The 15,570-nt window shown below is 39.7% G+C and overlaps 1 protein-coding gene across 1 annotated transcript in view; it reads right to left on the reverse strand.

The window, feature by feature from the left end:
- SVEP1 (sushi, von Willebrand factor type A, EGF and pentraxin domain containing 1) overlaps positions 1–15,570 on the reverse strand; it is a 212,502-nt gene that overhangs the window by 169,151 nt on the left and 27,781 nt on the right. Inside the window, exon 2 of the mRNA XM_006886929.1 lies at positions 4,093–4,348. Within this exon, the coding sequence (XP_006886991.1) occupies positions 4,093–4,348 (256 nt within the window). The remainder of the gene's footprint in view (positions 1–4,092; positions 4,349–15,570) is intronic.

Genomic DNA, 15,570 nt, shown 5'->3' on the forward strand with positions numbered 1-15,570 from the left:
CTGATCATGTCTTTTCAATAAAGACAGTGTTTCCCCTTATCAAGTGTAGACATTCAGCCAAAAGCACATACACGTTAGATATTAATTTACTGTAATAAAAGTGGTGTCTCCCAATACCCTATTGAGTTATGGTAACCAAAATGCTTTCTTCAAAGGCTCTGTTCCATTGAGGTTCTGGATCATCTCTCTTCAAAGCAGCAGAGAACTGACAAGAATGGAACTTAATCCTTCACAACACCTATAACAACATCTGTAGCCCTAGAATCCTATCTAATAATACCTCAAATCATCAAACACCACCATTCTGTTTCCCATTTAGTTGAATTTCTGTCACATGCTAGAAACAATAGTTGATATACTAGTGTAATATAAGTAATATTTTACTTTGTTTTAGTTAGACTCAGTGACACACAGTTAAAGTGACAGGCTACTAACTGAGACAGTTTTACTCTGTCAAAATAGACTTGAGGTCAGTGGGTTTTGATTTTTGATTCGTAACTACTACACTCTCCATTTGAGGATCAGAAGAAATGGAAGGTTAGTGATGTAAGGTAAAGTCAGTGGTAGATGAGGGCTTAAATAAAACTGCCAATTACTAGTCTAATCTTTTTATATGTACTAATTGATTTAGTCCTTACAGCAATGTAACAAAGCAGGAACTATTTTTTGTTCCTATGAGGGAGAGACTTGGTGGCCTAGTGGTAAGAAGCCGCACTGCAATCCTGAAGGCAGGTAGTTCAAATACAACAGCTGCTCTGCAGGAGAAGGATGGTCAGCCTCCTCCCATGTGATTTACTGCCTCTGAAAACCCACTGGAGGGTCAGCCATGAGTCAGTTCTGACTTGATGGCAAACAAAAACAGCAACAAGAAATCAACATGAGGCCCAAGACATCCAAAAATTAAACTACATGTCCATAGCTGACAAAGCAAAAGGAGAATAGAAACAATTAAAATTTAGATGATCCAGAATGGTAGCCAGAAATGGGAAAATGGTCGGTTTAAACTGTAAAGATGGGAGATTCCTAGAAAGCATGGTGTGCCCTTTCAGGAGCCTGAGCATGGATTATTGCCAGGACGTGGAAGCAACATACACTCAAAACAGCACAGCAGCCATCCTTAAGCAGGCACTGCTGTTTTTACTCAGGCAGTCAAGACACTTGCTTGTTATGCATTGTTCAAGCTGCCCTTGTTTTCTAAGAGGGATATTAGCTTTCTAGCAGGGCTTCCACTCATAATATTTCCCCATTCTGGTTAGTGATCCAGTTTACCCACATTTTGAAAATTCAGGTCTGTTATTGTATTACTTTGTTGGCCATGAAAGGAACCAGGATGAATTTATCCAAAGCTCTGGCCCAAAGACTTATTAGAGGAGTGGGATGTGTCTGAGCATTGATTGGTAGTGCTAAGGAGCTTTTTGTCACATCTGCTGGAGCAAGAAAGAGGCTGTAACTCTAGCCTTAGAAACCCCAGAATCCATGCTCTACACCTTGAGATCCAAGAGATTTTGACTTTACTGAGACTGAGGCTGCTCTGCTTTCTCTGACCTTTGATCTCTAGAAAAGATCTGCACAGCACATCCCACCTGTGACCCATAGCGACCCCATGTACAACAGCTCTGAAGCCTGCTCTGTCCTGAGTCAGTCTCATCTACCCCCACTGCCCTAGTTACTGTATCAATCCATCTCTACTTTTATTCTTTTACAATTATTTGTAGAAATATTTGGTTTATCAGATCATGTTGTTTGTTGTTATATGCTGTCAAGTTGCCTGCGACTCATCACCAACCCTTTGTACTACAGCCCTAAACCCTGTGCCAACCTCACTGTCTCTGACACACCTACCCCAAATACCCTGAAGAGGATCTTGCTCTCCTGGGCTGACCCTCCACCCTCCCAAGCATGACGTCCCTCTCCTAGGACTGGTCCCTCCTTGCAACATGTCCAAAGTATGTCAGATCCTCAGAATCCTTGCCTGCAAGGAACAGCCTGGCTTAACCCTCTCTAGGATGAACCTGTTCATTTTCTTAGCAGTCCATGGTATATTCAATACCCTTCTCTAGCACCACAGCTCAAAAGTATCAATTCTCCTTTCATCCTCCCTAGTCATGTCCATCTCTCTGATGCATAGCAAGTAATTGCAAAGACCACAGCCTGTATCAGGCACACCTTTGTATCCAGACTGGCATCATTGCTCTTCAGTAGTTTGGAGAGGTCTCTAACAACAGACTTTCTCAGCACAATATGTCTTTTAATTTCCTGGTTGCTGGTGCCAAGAGTGTTGATCGTGGATCACAGGTGATCATTATATAGTTTTCACTTTTTATTATTACATACACAAATTTTGGGGCACATAACAACAACATCACTTAATCCCATTACAGCCCTCCTCTATCTAAGGGAGTGTCCTATGGTGTGGACTATAAAACTTTACCTCACTAGAGTTAAAAGGAGAGGAAAATGAGCTAAAGAGACCACAGTACTTCCATGAAAGACCTGCCAGGAGTGGAGTGTGTACTTCTGGATTCAAGTCTCTATTTAAGGAAACTCCTTGACATTCATGGAGAACTCCAAGGATGCTGAAAAATAAAGGACCTTACTCCAGAAATGACCGAGGGAGGGCGTCTTTGCCTAAAATTGACACCTTGAATCTGTACTTCTGGTCTCCTAAAATGTTGCTATGTACTGTCTAGTCAGAAAAGACTCTTATCTAACCCTCTAGCGGGGCTTCACAGTCAGTAAATCCCATGTGAGGAGTTTGCCTGTCTCCCTCCCAAACAGCAGCTGATAGATTTAAACCCTCTGCTTTTGGGTTGGCAGCACAACTCTTTACTCACTAGGCCACCAGAGCGAAAACATAAGAAAATTAAACTGATTTGTTTGTTAAAGCCAAAACAAACAAACCCTAAAGCCCTGGACAAAACTCACTGTGACTCAGGTAGAACTGAGATTCAAACTTAAAACCGTAACAAAAAACTTGACCTCATTAAACCGTGTTGTTGTTATTATGTGCCACTGAATCATCTGCAACTCATAGCACCCTATGTACAACACCTCTGAACCATGCCCTATCCTGAGCCAATATCATCATCTCTGCAATCTAAAATTTACACTACTTTCAAAAAATCAATTTTCTGGCTACTTCTAAGTCCCACCCTAAATCCTTGCCCACTTCACTAACTCCATTAACCTCCATTAACTTTGCTGAGGTAAATCCTTTTTGTATAGAATAGGCCACTGGCTGAGAGTCTGTTCTATACTCTTTTCTTGGAACTAGATTCGGCTTGACCTGCTGGTTATAAGCATCTCTAATCAACCCCATGCTGCAAAGAAATACCATCAACTTGAACTTGTGCATGCAAGGATCAAGTCTAACTGGCAACATCACTTTAGTTTGAGTCTAGATCTTACGTCTTCTCCCAGTTTGTGTTTTCCTCTGGATCACCATCCACATAAGAGAAGGTAGTTTAACATCCTCATAAATGGTTGACAAAGAACTCAAATCAACAGATTACAGCTGGCTCAGATTAGTTCAGTCATGGCTGATGAAGCAAAATCAGAACAGACCCAATTTTTAAGTTTGGGTGATTCAAAAGTGATAGCCAGAAAGGGGGAAATAAGACATCTTCAAATTGCCAAATCAAGAAGCATATGTCAAGTAATTATTGTCCCTGTATCATCATGTGTATTTCTGGAAATGTTCCAGTGAGATTCTCTACGCATGCCTCTGAATGTTTACTTCATCTGTCCAGCTCACTGTAAATGAGCTCTAAATCAGGGCTTCCCACTCTCTGTGTGGCCTTGAAACACACCTAAATTCATTCCATTGATTCTAATAGTTCCAGGTGGGAATGTATGGGGCTTTTAATGACAGTATATCACAGCTGTTAAAAGCAGTAAAACCAGTACCTCATTGTGAGGTCAAAATGTCATCTCTATTCCTGAAACTCAGCTCATCTCACAAGGATAAATGTTTATCACGCTCATCTAAGTCTTCATGAACATTTGGTTGGACTCTCCATGGGGTTTCAGGCAGGAGGAGCAAAGGTAACCCCATTTCAAGGCACATTTGTTATGCCACCAGGAGTCCATTACCTTCATGCAGTGCCCGGCGAGCTAAAGCCTCAAATTCTGCAAAGCTGTGGAGTAGGTAACAGTGTTCCTCCTTTGGAGGGGAAGCCATGTCATTCAGCTCCCGGATGTTTCCTTGCCAGATGCCAAAAGTGAAGATCTCCACTCCAAAATCCCGCAGTGATGCTGCGATCGGTCTAGGATCTCCCCCATTGGAATAGCCATCAGTAATGAGAAATATGACTTTTGTTGAGTTTTCTCTAGAATGACGAAGAATTTGCTGTAAAGAAAGAAAGCATGAGGTTTTTATTTTATTGCCTATCAGCACTTCTCCTTGCATGTGAACGACATCAGTAGTTCACAGGATTGGGGTTAGGAATCATTGACAAGGGAGGGGCAAGGAAATCAGCATAGATAGCCTGCATACAGCCCCTCATGGTGTCTAATACAACCATAATAAACATCAAAATCATTGAAAACATACTACTGGTAGCATTTTACTGGTATCTAATTTGCTAATGAAGGGCCACACATGTTTGTGGAGTGAATTTCTTAACAATATCATCTCCTGGTAAACTATTTTTTAGTTAATAACCTCATTTACTAGTAAACTATTATTTATTGATTGTCAGACTTTCCAAATGTGAACAAAGTATGATCTGAGGCCTAGGTATCTACTTGCAGGTAAACGTATGAACATACTCACCCACATATGTATTTGGAATATTCAAAATATTCGAATCCAGCATCTGTTCAGAGGAAGAAGATAAAAGGTTTCATCTGGCTAAGGCTAAGCTTTTCAGCGTCAGGAACCTGACAGAGGGTGACTATGAGACTTGAGTTTTGGCTTTTTGGTATACATATGAGTACATGTGTGTACGTGTGTGTACATGATCACACACACACACACATAATCTGAGAAGTCCCTCAGTGATACAAATGGCCAACACACTCAGCTGTTGACAAAAAGGTTGGAAATTCAAGTCCACTCAAAGACACCTTGAAAAATCAGTCTGGTCATCTACTTGCAAAATATCCACCATCACCAACTCAGTCACTGACAATTCTTTGGTACACAACTCTTCTCTGGTATATATGGCATCTCTGTGAGTTCAAGCTCACCTGAGAGCAAGCGGTTATATATTCCAAACATACAAAAGAAATGCATGTATAAATATAGTCCTGCCTAACAGCTTCCCAATAGCTTCTGGATGCAAACTTTAATGGAGCATGCCATTTCAATCAGAGCTAACTGACGGCTAAGCTGCCTACAATGTTTATTTTCCCAATGCTCATTCAAAATTGTAGAATTGATTCAATAGCTCATCTATTTTGGGCCACCCAGAATTAGCACAAAATCAGCTGCTTTTGGTGGTGTACTATTGTAGTATAGAAAAACAGTGATTCATTAAATCTGATCCTTTGTTAAATCTGAGCTTTGTTATTTTAGAACAAGTGAATCATGTTTTATAAGGTTATACACTATTCAAGAAACAGATACAAGAAACTTTTTAAAGAAGCTTTCCATTTACTATGACAGATGTTTTATATCCTTAAACAGTAAAGTCACAAGAAAATCTGTAGGGACTCTATCATTATCATTCACTTTGCTTTTGACACTTTTCATTAAAAATGGGTAGGTAAGTCAGTGACAAGATATTTTTTTTTCTAGCAAATGCTTAGAAATAATTTCATTTTATCCAGCAATAATTCTTTCAATTTTTTTTCTGCTTTGTTTTGTTTTGTTTTGTTTTCTTGTTGTGTACCATCGACTCAGATCTGACTGGCACAGGAGGAGATTGCCCCTCCTTCTTCAGTGCCTTCGAGATGGCCATGCAGCTTCTTGCCACTAGGCCACCAGAGCTCCCTCAGCAACAATTCTTAAAACACTGTATGATTTTCAGGAAGTAGGCAAGAAGAATGACACTTTGATTCTACTTTTTTTATGTTAATAGATATTATGATAAAAATTTTTATCTTATTTCACACTAATGAGTATAATTTGTCTAAAAAACCCAAACAAACCTACTGCTGGTTAGACTCTCCCAACTCCTAATGATACTCCTCTGGGTGTCCAAGGTTGAAAATTGTCAAGAAATCAAATCGTATGCTATAATGGGCATTCGTCCATACAACGGCCATAATGCCAAGAACTTTTAAAGTGCTAAAAAAGCAAGGATAACAGTTTAAGCTGCTCCTGAGTGAAGCCACAGTATTTCAATTGCCTCATATGCATGTAAAACCTTGACAGTGAATAATGAAGAAGTGATACTTTTGAATTGTGGTGTTGGTGAAGAACAGTGAATGCACTATGGATCGCCAAAAGAACAAAACATTCCATCTTAGAAGAGGTACAGTTAGCACGATCCTTACAGGTGAGAAAGGGGAGACTTTGTCTCACAAAGTCTGAACATGTTGTCAGGAGTGGCCAGACCCTGAGAAGAGACATCATACTTGGAAAAGCAGGAGAGGGCCAGCGAAGAAGGGGAAGACCCTCAAGGAGACAGCTGGACACAGTGACTAAACAATGGACGTAAGCACAGGAGGGACTGTGAGGATGTCCGGGCTCAAGAGGGCTTTCGTTCTGTTATAACCAGGCTCATCCTGTGTCAATGCCAAATTGAAGACACCCAAGAGAAGAATGTCAATAACATCCAGGTCAGGATTTAGACACAAAACACTTTACACAAAACTCTTACACACATGACAAACGACACAGAATTCTATTTTCTATTTTTGTCTTCCTTTCTCATAGAAGACTGCTAAGCGTTTACAGGAATCCTTATATCTCCTGGCAAGACAATATAGTAAGCTAAAAAGAGCAAGAAGAATACCAGGACTCCTAGTCCAAGCAAAGAATTACACAATATCAGATTTGGAATGGCCTGGAAAGATAGAGGAAAGGAGGATGATTTACTGAAAATAATTTACTGCATCTCCAATCTTAGTGCTTCACCGTTCTTGAACAACAACACAGTCCAACAGAGAAATAATTTTCATCCCAAAGATTTAAGAAGTAATTAGATCTGTGATGAAACTTATGGAATGTGTTACGGTACAGGCACGGTACTTGATTTCCCTTTTTTTACAGTTACTGAAATAGTTTACCTCAGCTGCTACCTTGTGTGAGGCATTTAAGAAAGAGAATTTCTATTTAAGAAAGAGAAATATAGAATAATGAATGAAGTAAACTCTTTGCTGCCAAAGAAAAATTCAACACGAACTCTGTCTAGTGCAAGGTTATCACCATCTGCATTGCATCAAGCCTCTGATTAGCTTGTATAAATAGCTGACAGGGGAAGTAAGCTTCCTCTGTCCAACCATAGTCATTAGAATGATAAAAATGCAGGGTTGCATAACGCTGTCCTAACACCCGAGATCCATCACCATTACACAAGTCTGCATCCCAACCCCCAAAGTCAAGCCACATGGGAGCTGTTTTGAAAAATGGTATTGACAGAATAAACACATACCATCAACTGTAGTAGGGCCTCAGTAGCTAACATCCATTGTAATTAGCCTTAAGGATACTAACAATTTTTTCTTTCTCTCCTGCTTTTGTAATGAATGACCTCTTGCTTTCTTCATGGATGATATACTCGCTATCATCCCACAACTCATCTGGTCTTTGATCACTGGTGGTTGATGCCTCAAATCTATTCTTAAGATGCTCGTGAAATTCAGATAGAATTGATCCAAGATCATATCTTGGTTCCTGTGGACTTATTTTAATTTTCCTCTCCCTCAATTTGAACTGAATATGAGTAATTGATGGTCTGACCTATAGTCTATGTCTTGGAGAAGGTGCAGTTGGAGTTCTCTTTGGAGGCAAGAATGATAAGGCTTAGCCTCACATGCTTAGGACATGTTGCTAGGAGGTGCTACTCCTTGGAGAAGGACATGATGCCAGGAAGGATGGAGGGCCGGTGAAAACGAGAATGACCTTCAACCATGTGGCTTGACATGGTGACTGTTGCAAAGGGCTCTTATGTGTCAGGAAGTGTGAGGATGGTGTAGAATAGAATAGGGTTCAGGTCTTTTGTTCATAGGGTGGTTATGAGTCATGCTCAACTCGATGGTACCTAACAACAACAACAAAGATACTAAGTCACTACTCACTCATTGCCGTTGAGTCAGAATGAACTCAGCTGACCCTTCATTTTCAAAGCTATAAAATGCATGGAGGAAAGATAGGAATATCTTTCTCCTCCAGAACTGCTTATTGGGTTTGATCTAGCACAGAAATGTGGCCTTTGGGGTAGCAGCAAATTTCCCTAGAGACTGTGCCACCACAGCTTCATATGAGTCACTAGTTTCTACTTTTTTGGTTTTGAGTCCCTCGGTGGATGTGGTTAAGCACTTGACTAGGAACCAAGAAGTTGGTGGCCTGAACTTCCCTCACAGACAGACATCTCTGAAGAAAGACTTGAAAATAAGTCATTTAAAAACACTACATCCAGGTGCCCCCTCCAAAAAAAAAAAAAAAAAAAAAAAAACACTACAGTGCATGGTTCTGCTATAATGCATATTCAGGTTCCAAGAGCCAGGATCAACTCAAAAGCATATGGCAAAAGTGTGACACTAATAAGTCATATTTTAAAGACCTTGATATTATGAAACGATATTCTGTGTGAGGGCTAGATGGTGGACTAGTAGTATGTTGAGAAAATTATTCAAGAAGGTGAACTCCATGAAGGAAAACATGGCATCAGAACTGGAGGAAGACTCATCAATAAGTTTCATTATTTCCTTGCTTGCTGAAACTGAGAGAACCTAAATCACTTGCTGCAGAAGGTTAAACACTGCAGCCTTCAATATAGATTCCATCTCACCAAGAAAACAAAAATCTTTACCACAGGACCAACAGGCAACATAATGATGGATGCAGAAAAGATTAAGACTGTTGATGACTTCATCTTACTTGGTTTCACAATCAATACACTTGGTTTTGGTACCAACAGTAAGGAGATCAGGAGATGTAGTGCACTGGGAAAGTCTGTCGTCAGGGATCTCTCCAAATTATTGAACAGTAATGAAGTCATTCTTTACTATACATCTGAGAGCTGGACAGTAACTAAGGATAACAGAAGAGTTGATGCCTTTGAACTGTGGTGTTGGAGAACAGTGCTAAAGAGCCCACAGAATGCCAAAAGGATATGCAGGTATGTCTTGGAGAAGGAGCAGGTAAAGTGCTCCTTGCAGGCAAAGATGAAGTTTCCTCTCACATTCTTTGGGCATGTTGCTAGGAGAGTTTACTCCTTGGAGAGGAACCTCATGCTTGGAAAAGTGGAGGGGCAGTGAGAGAGGAAGATCCTCAACCAAATGGGTTGAAACAGTGACGGCAACAACGGGCTTGAGTGAGCTGTAGACTGTGAAAATGGTACAGACAAGGACAAGGTGCAGATCTGTTGTTCACAAAGTCGCTATGAGTCACGTTCGACACAACAGCACCTAACAACAAGTGGTAAGGATTTACACTGCCAACCCAAAGGCAAGTGGCTCAAATCAACAAGCAGCCCAGCAGAAAAAAGAGGAGAACCAACTCTCCTGCAATTATGACTTCTGAAAACCCTCTGAAAGGCCAGCTATGAACAGACTCTGACTCAAAAAGATATAACAACAATAACAACAAATATATGTCAGCATTACTGTCCTCTAAAAGCAGAAAATTAGTGTACTATGTCAATGTTTCCATTTAATAGCCTATATATTTTTCCCTTCTTAAGACATTAAGAGCTTTAAATTGCTTACATTTTCCTCAGCCTTCAAATTCCAAAACTTCATTTGTTTCACTTGTTATTTACTGAATGCTTTTCATTTGAATACCAGTTATTCTTTATCTCAAAGAAGTGTTATAGTTTTGTGTAGCTTTTGCTTTTATTTGCTAAAGTCCTTTCTTTAAGAATAGTAGTTTTTCTTCTATTGGTTCACAATTTCTCTGCACTTCATGCATTCTATTTTCTTGATTTTTCTACCATCCGTCTTGTGAATTATGTGAGAATGTCTTCAAGCTTTTATTCTGTTTAATTATTTTTATGCAGTGTTATTTTCCTTTCTACTTTTAATTCATAATCATGGCACTGGGTTTATGTTCATACAAAGTTCCTTTGTCTTATGTAGGTTTCTTTTTCTCCATTCTTACTGTGATTTGAGGGAACAATTACAAAGCAAATTGGTTTCTCATTCAACCATTCATACACATTTTGCTTTACATTAATTACAATATTCACAATGCAACTCAACTCTTCCCACCTCTCTGTGAATTCACTTCCATTAATCCTTATATTCTATCTCTTCCTACCTTCAGAGTTTTATCCTCAGGCAACTGGCTCCCCTGTTAATGTTAAACAATTACGCTAAGTAGCACCTCCTTGGTATGACCGGTCACCTTATTGCCCTGTCTACAGCTTTCTACTCCCTTCAGCATCTCAGTAAGCTTTGTTTTAACTTAAGTCTTTCACTTCCTTTTTTCATTTCTCTGCGCCAGTCTTTTATTTATTGTTGTTACGTACCATCATGTCAGAACTGACTCACAGTTGACCCTCCTGTAGATTTTCAGAAGTAATAAATCACACAGGAGGAGACTGTCCATCTTCTTCCTGCAGAGCAGCTGGTGGATTCAAACCATGTGCCTGTGGGTTGGCAGTACAACCCTTTGCCACTAAGCTACCAGAGCCCTCACATTTATGCTTAGTGCAGGTTAATTAATGTTTTCTAGGATTTAGTCCTGTTTTTAATAGTTAATTCTTGTATTTATCTACATCTTTCATTCAATTTACCAGAAAATTTTTCAAAGGAGCCAGGACTTATTCATGAATAAAGTGTATTCGATCCTGTTGTTAAATGCCGTCAAGTTCTAGGTGACTCATAGCGACCCTATGAATAAAAGACCTGAACACTTGTATAACTTTCATCCTCTCTCCAGGTTCGTAGGGTTCCAGAGGCAAGCTATTTCAGAAGTGGATGCCACTCCTGCTCCTGAGTTTGATTTAATGGGGAGCATCACCAAACACTGTCCACCATAGGTAAACATTTATCACATTTGATACATCAGTGACACAGTGTTCAGCTTCTCAGCAACCATGAGTTACCTCTATACAGCAAGTGGACACACCAGGGATATACAACCTAGAAGAATGTTTGACCAAAAACAGTTAAAGACAGGCCTGAGGACCCTGGATGAAACCCTATGAACAGATTTGGTCCTAGTGTTTGTAAAAAGCAATTCAGAATTGCACAAAATGAGTGTTAGGATGCATGAGTATAGCATTTTCTCTCTATTATTACTATAAAAATGAACTGACAACCCACCTTAGTGACGAGTGAAAAAAAGTTAAAAAATGGACCACATATATGCTTGAAAACAGAGGGTCCGGATTGGCACTGTCCCACTGAATTTTCTGGCCATGGAAATTGTTCCACACAGCAGTCATTAGTCATATGTGGCTCCTGAGCATTTGCAATTAAGGCACTGAATTTATGATTACATTTGAATGGAATTAATTTCCATTTAAATAGTTGCATGTACTAGAAGGAACAATATTCAATAGTAATGGTTCAGATGAGAAGGTCCACATTCTAAGATAAAAATTAAAAAACCACAAACCTCATAAAATGTCTACAGAACGACTTGGAAAAGATACTTTACACCCAAGAAATGAAAACTCTATTTGAAAGCCTAGAGGAATGCAGAATTTATTACTCATATCATAAGAAAACAGGCATTGATATATTGGTGCTTGTGTCACCAGGATTCAGAAAGTCAGAACCTCTATGAAAATGAGAGCTGAAAGACGCAGAAAGAAATGGGCTATAACGAACTGACTTGATAAGGAAAAAATTCCAAGGAAATCCAAATGTTGGCTCTGACTCCAGGACTAATCTGTGGTGCCGTCATTCTGGTCTATCACATTTAGTATCCATGCATGTCTATCCATTTCACCTCTGCATCTACCTACCTAACAATCTCATTGTCTTGGACTTAGCTCAGGTGTAGCTGCTCTTCCATCAGGTTTCCTTTCTGACCTGCTATCTGAGAGCTTTCTGGTTTACTCTACAGCAGTTCAAGCCCATCAGATGCTCTGAGGGAGAGAGATGAGCAATCTCCTCCTATGTGATTTATTGCCTCTGAAAACTCATTAGAGGGTAAATTATGAGTTGGTTACAATGGCAAGGTACGTACACAACAACAAAAATCAGTGGCCTAGTGGTAAAGAGCTACACTGTCAATGTAAGTATATGCAGTCCGAATCCATCAATTGTTCAACAGGAGAAAGATGGCAATCTCCTTCTATTCCATCTACAGCCTCTGGAAGCCTGCTAGAGCGTTAGTTATGAGTTGGTTTTGACTCCAGAGTATAACAATGGTTCTAAATAATACATTTAGCCTCATCCCTTACTGGACAATTAATAAGGATGACAGAAGAACTGATGCTTTTGAGCTATGGGGTTGGAGAAGAGTACTGAATATCCCATGGACTGCCAAAAGAGCAAACCAATATGTCATGGAGAAAGTGAAGCCAGACTGCTCTTTGGAGGCAAGGAAGATAAAATTTCACCTCACATACTTTGGGTATGTTTCTAGAAGGGGCTATTCCTTGGAGAAGGACATGATGCTTGGAAAGGCCGAGGGTCAGTGAAGGAGAGGAAGACCCTCAACCAAGTGGACTGACACAGTGACTGCCGCAATGGGCTCTATATGTGTCAAGAAGGGAGAGGATGGCACAGAATAGAATAGGGTTCAGATCTTTTGTTTATAGGGTCACTACTCAACTTGACGGCACCTAACAACAACAAGAACATCCCTTACTATTATTTCTCTTTCCTGCCTATTTCTCTCAGCTACTTCTTACACTGTATTCTAACTACACCAGTCTATTTGGAGGTTTGGAATACATTGTGCTTGCTTGCCAGCAGTTGTCACAAACTCTTTCTCATTTCCCAAATATCTACTTCCACTGTTGTTTCCTGTTGAGTCAGAACCGACCAATATCTGGCTCCCCAGCAGGTTTTCAGAGGCAGTTAATTATACAGAAGAGGACTGCCCACCATTATCCCACAGAGCAGCTGGTGGATTCAAACCACAAGCCTTTGGGATTATAGCACAGCTGCTTACCACTGGGCTACAAGAGCTAGTTCTTAAAAACCCAGATCAAATTTCATTTCATCTTTGAAATTTCTCCAACTTCCACTATGCATAAGACTGAAAAATCTACATCAGAGCCCACAGTGATGCTTCATTATGCAAATCCATTGTAATTATAGGTATTGTTACTATAGTAACAAGCACAACATCACTTGTGAATGTCTATATATTAAGTGAGATCATAAAATATTTGATTGCAGGGATTGCATCTTCTAGTCTCATCCTGTTGTTGTTGTTGTTATGTGCCATTGAGTTGCTTGCGACTCATAGCGATCCTATGTACAAGAGCTCTATACGCTCTTCTATCCTGTGCCAACTTAGCCATCTCAAATGCACTTATTCCTTCCTCTCCAGTCACAGAATCGATCCATCTCATCAAAGGTCTTCCTCTCCTTTGCAGCCCCTCCACTCTGCCAAACATGATGTCCTTCTCCAAGGACCAGTCCCTCCTTGCAACATGTCCAAAATATGTCAGGCGAAGCTTCAGAATCCTTGACTCCAGGGAACATTCTGGCTTCACACTCTCCAGGACAAACCTGTTTGTTCTCCTAGCAGCCCATGGTATATTCAACACTCTTCTGCAGCACCACAGCTCAAAAGCATCAATTCTCTTTCTATCAACCCTATTCACTGTCCAACTCTCTGATGCATAGCACGTAACTGGATCAGGTGCACCTTAGTCTCCAGTCTGACATCATTCGTTGCTCTTCAGTACTCTTGAGAGGTCCCTCACAGCCGACTTTCCCAATGCAATTCGTCTCTTGATTTCCTGGCTGCTGTTACCAAGAGTGTTGACTGTGGAGCCAAGTAAATTAAACTGTCAACTATCTCAATCTCTTCACCATCCATACTGATGCTGCCAATTGGCCCAGTGGTGAGAATCCTTCTTTTCTTGATGTTGAGCTTTAGTCCATATAGGAGGCTGTAGTCCTTGATCTTCTGCAGCAAGCGCTTCAGGTCCTCCTCAGTTTCAGCAAGCAGGGTTGTATCATCTGCATAACGCAGGTTGTTGATGATTCTTCCACCAATCCTGATGCCACATTCCTCTTCGTATAGCCCAGCCTCTCGGATGATCTGTTCTGCATACAGATTGAAAAGGTATAGAGACATAACACATCCCTGACAAACCCTCTTCTTGATTTTGAACCATGTAGTGTCTCCTTGCTCTGTTCTGAAAATGCCTCTTGGTCCAAGTATAAATTTCACATTAGCATAATCAAATGTTCTGGGATTCCCATTCTTCTCAGAGTCAGTCACAGCTTGTTGTGATCCACAGAGTCAAAAGCCTTTGCATAGTCAATGAAGTACAGATAGACATTAATGACCAAAAAGAACTATGAAGTAAGCGAATAAAAGATTAAATAAACAGATGTCTTAATTTTAACCAGTAATAATCCCAGCATGCAGGACAAATGAATAAATTTTAGGTAAAAAAATATATTGTTAGAGGAAATCATGTCCTGCAACACTGAAATGAAAACCCTTATAAATATTCTAATAGTATTCATTGTACGCTTTGATAACATAATAATAACATGAACCCCCAAAAGCTACCAAAAACCCTCAGTGCTAAAACAATGAAAAAATAAAACAGAAAAGAGTATTCTGAAGTAACTGAGTATTCATATTTATATTGTAATCCCAAATCAATCATATTTAGCAAGTCTCATTTATTTGAAGTATTTACTTAGGCTTCATAGACTGAAACTCTAGAAAGAAGGAAATGTTGGCTTGAGTATAACATTTCAACTATTTATTTCAGTCTAGCCAAATCACAGAAGAACCAATGGGTCAGAGAAGAACTTAATCTCAAATTTATGGCCACAGAGTTTTTCCACCCACACACATGCTTTAGTTATTAAACATGGACATGGGTTATTTTGAAATGAACCCATAGGGACAGTTATTCAAATTAAGAAATGGTGTGCACAGGAGTTGATGAATAGCAGCCTTAATCCAGACTGTGAAAACAACAGGACACACACACAGAAACCAAATATCTAATAATATCAAACTCTATCATCCACCCTATAAACACAAAGGGATAAAGAAAATCTGGTTAATAAAAATCAAGTCATCAGAATCCAAATGAAAACAAAAAAGGGCTGATTGAAATGTGTCTTCCCCCAAATACATACATATGACAGGAAGTAGATCTACTTCCTAAAAAACAGGCCTTTGAAAACCCCATCAGCACTAAGGAAAGAGGACAGTTAGAGTAGCATAGTGGTAGAGCCCAGACTGGAAGTCAGGTGAAATGAGGAAAAACAATAACAAACATCATTTAATAATTGAAACATTGAATGTATGTAGCTTGAATGTTGGAAAACTGGAAATTGTTAAAAATTAAATAGAAC

Source organism: Elephantulus edwardii, unplaced genomic scaffold (genome assembly GCF_000299155.1).
Source record: "Elephantulus edwardii isolate Elephantulus edwardi_28Jun2011 unplaced genomic scaffold, EleEdw1.0 scaffold00052, whole genome shotgun sequence".
In the NCBI taxonomy this organism is placed as follows: domain Eukaryota; kingdom Metazoa; phylum Chordata; class Mammalia; order Macroscelidea; family Macroscelididae; genus Elephantulus; species Elephantulus edwardii.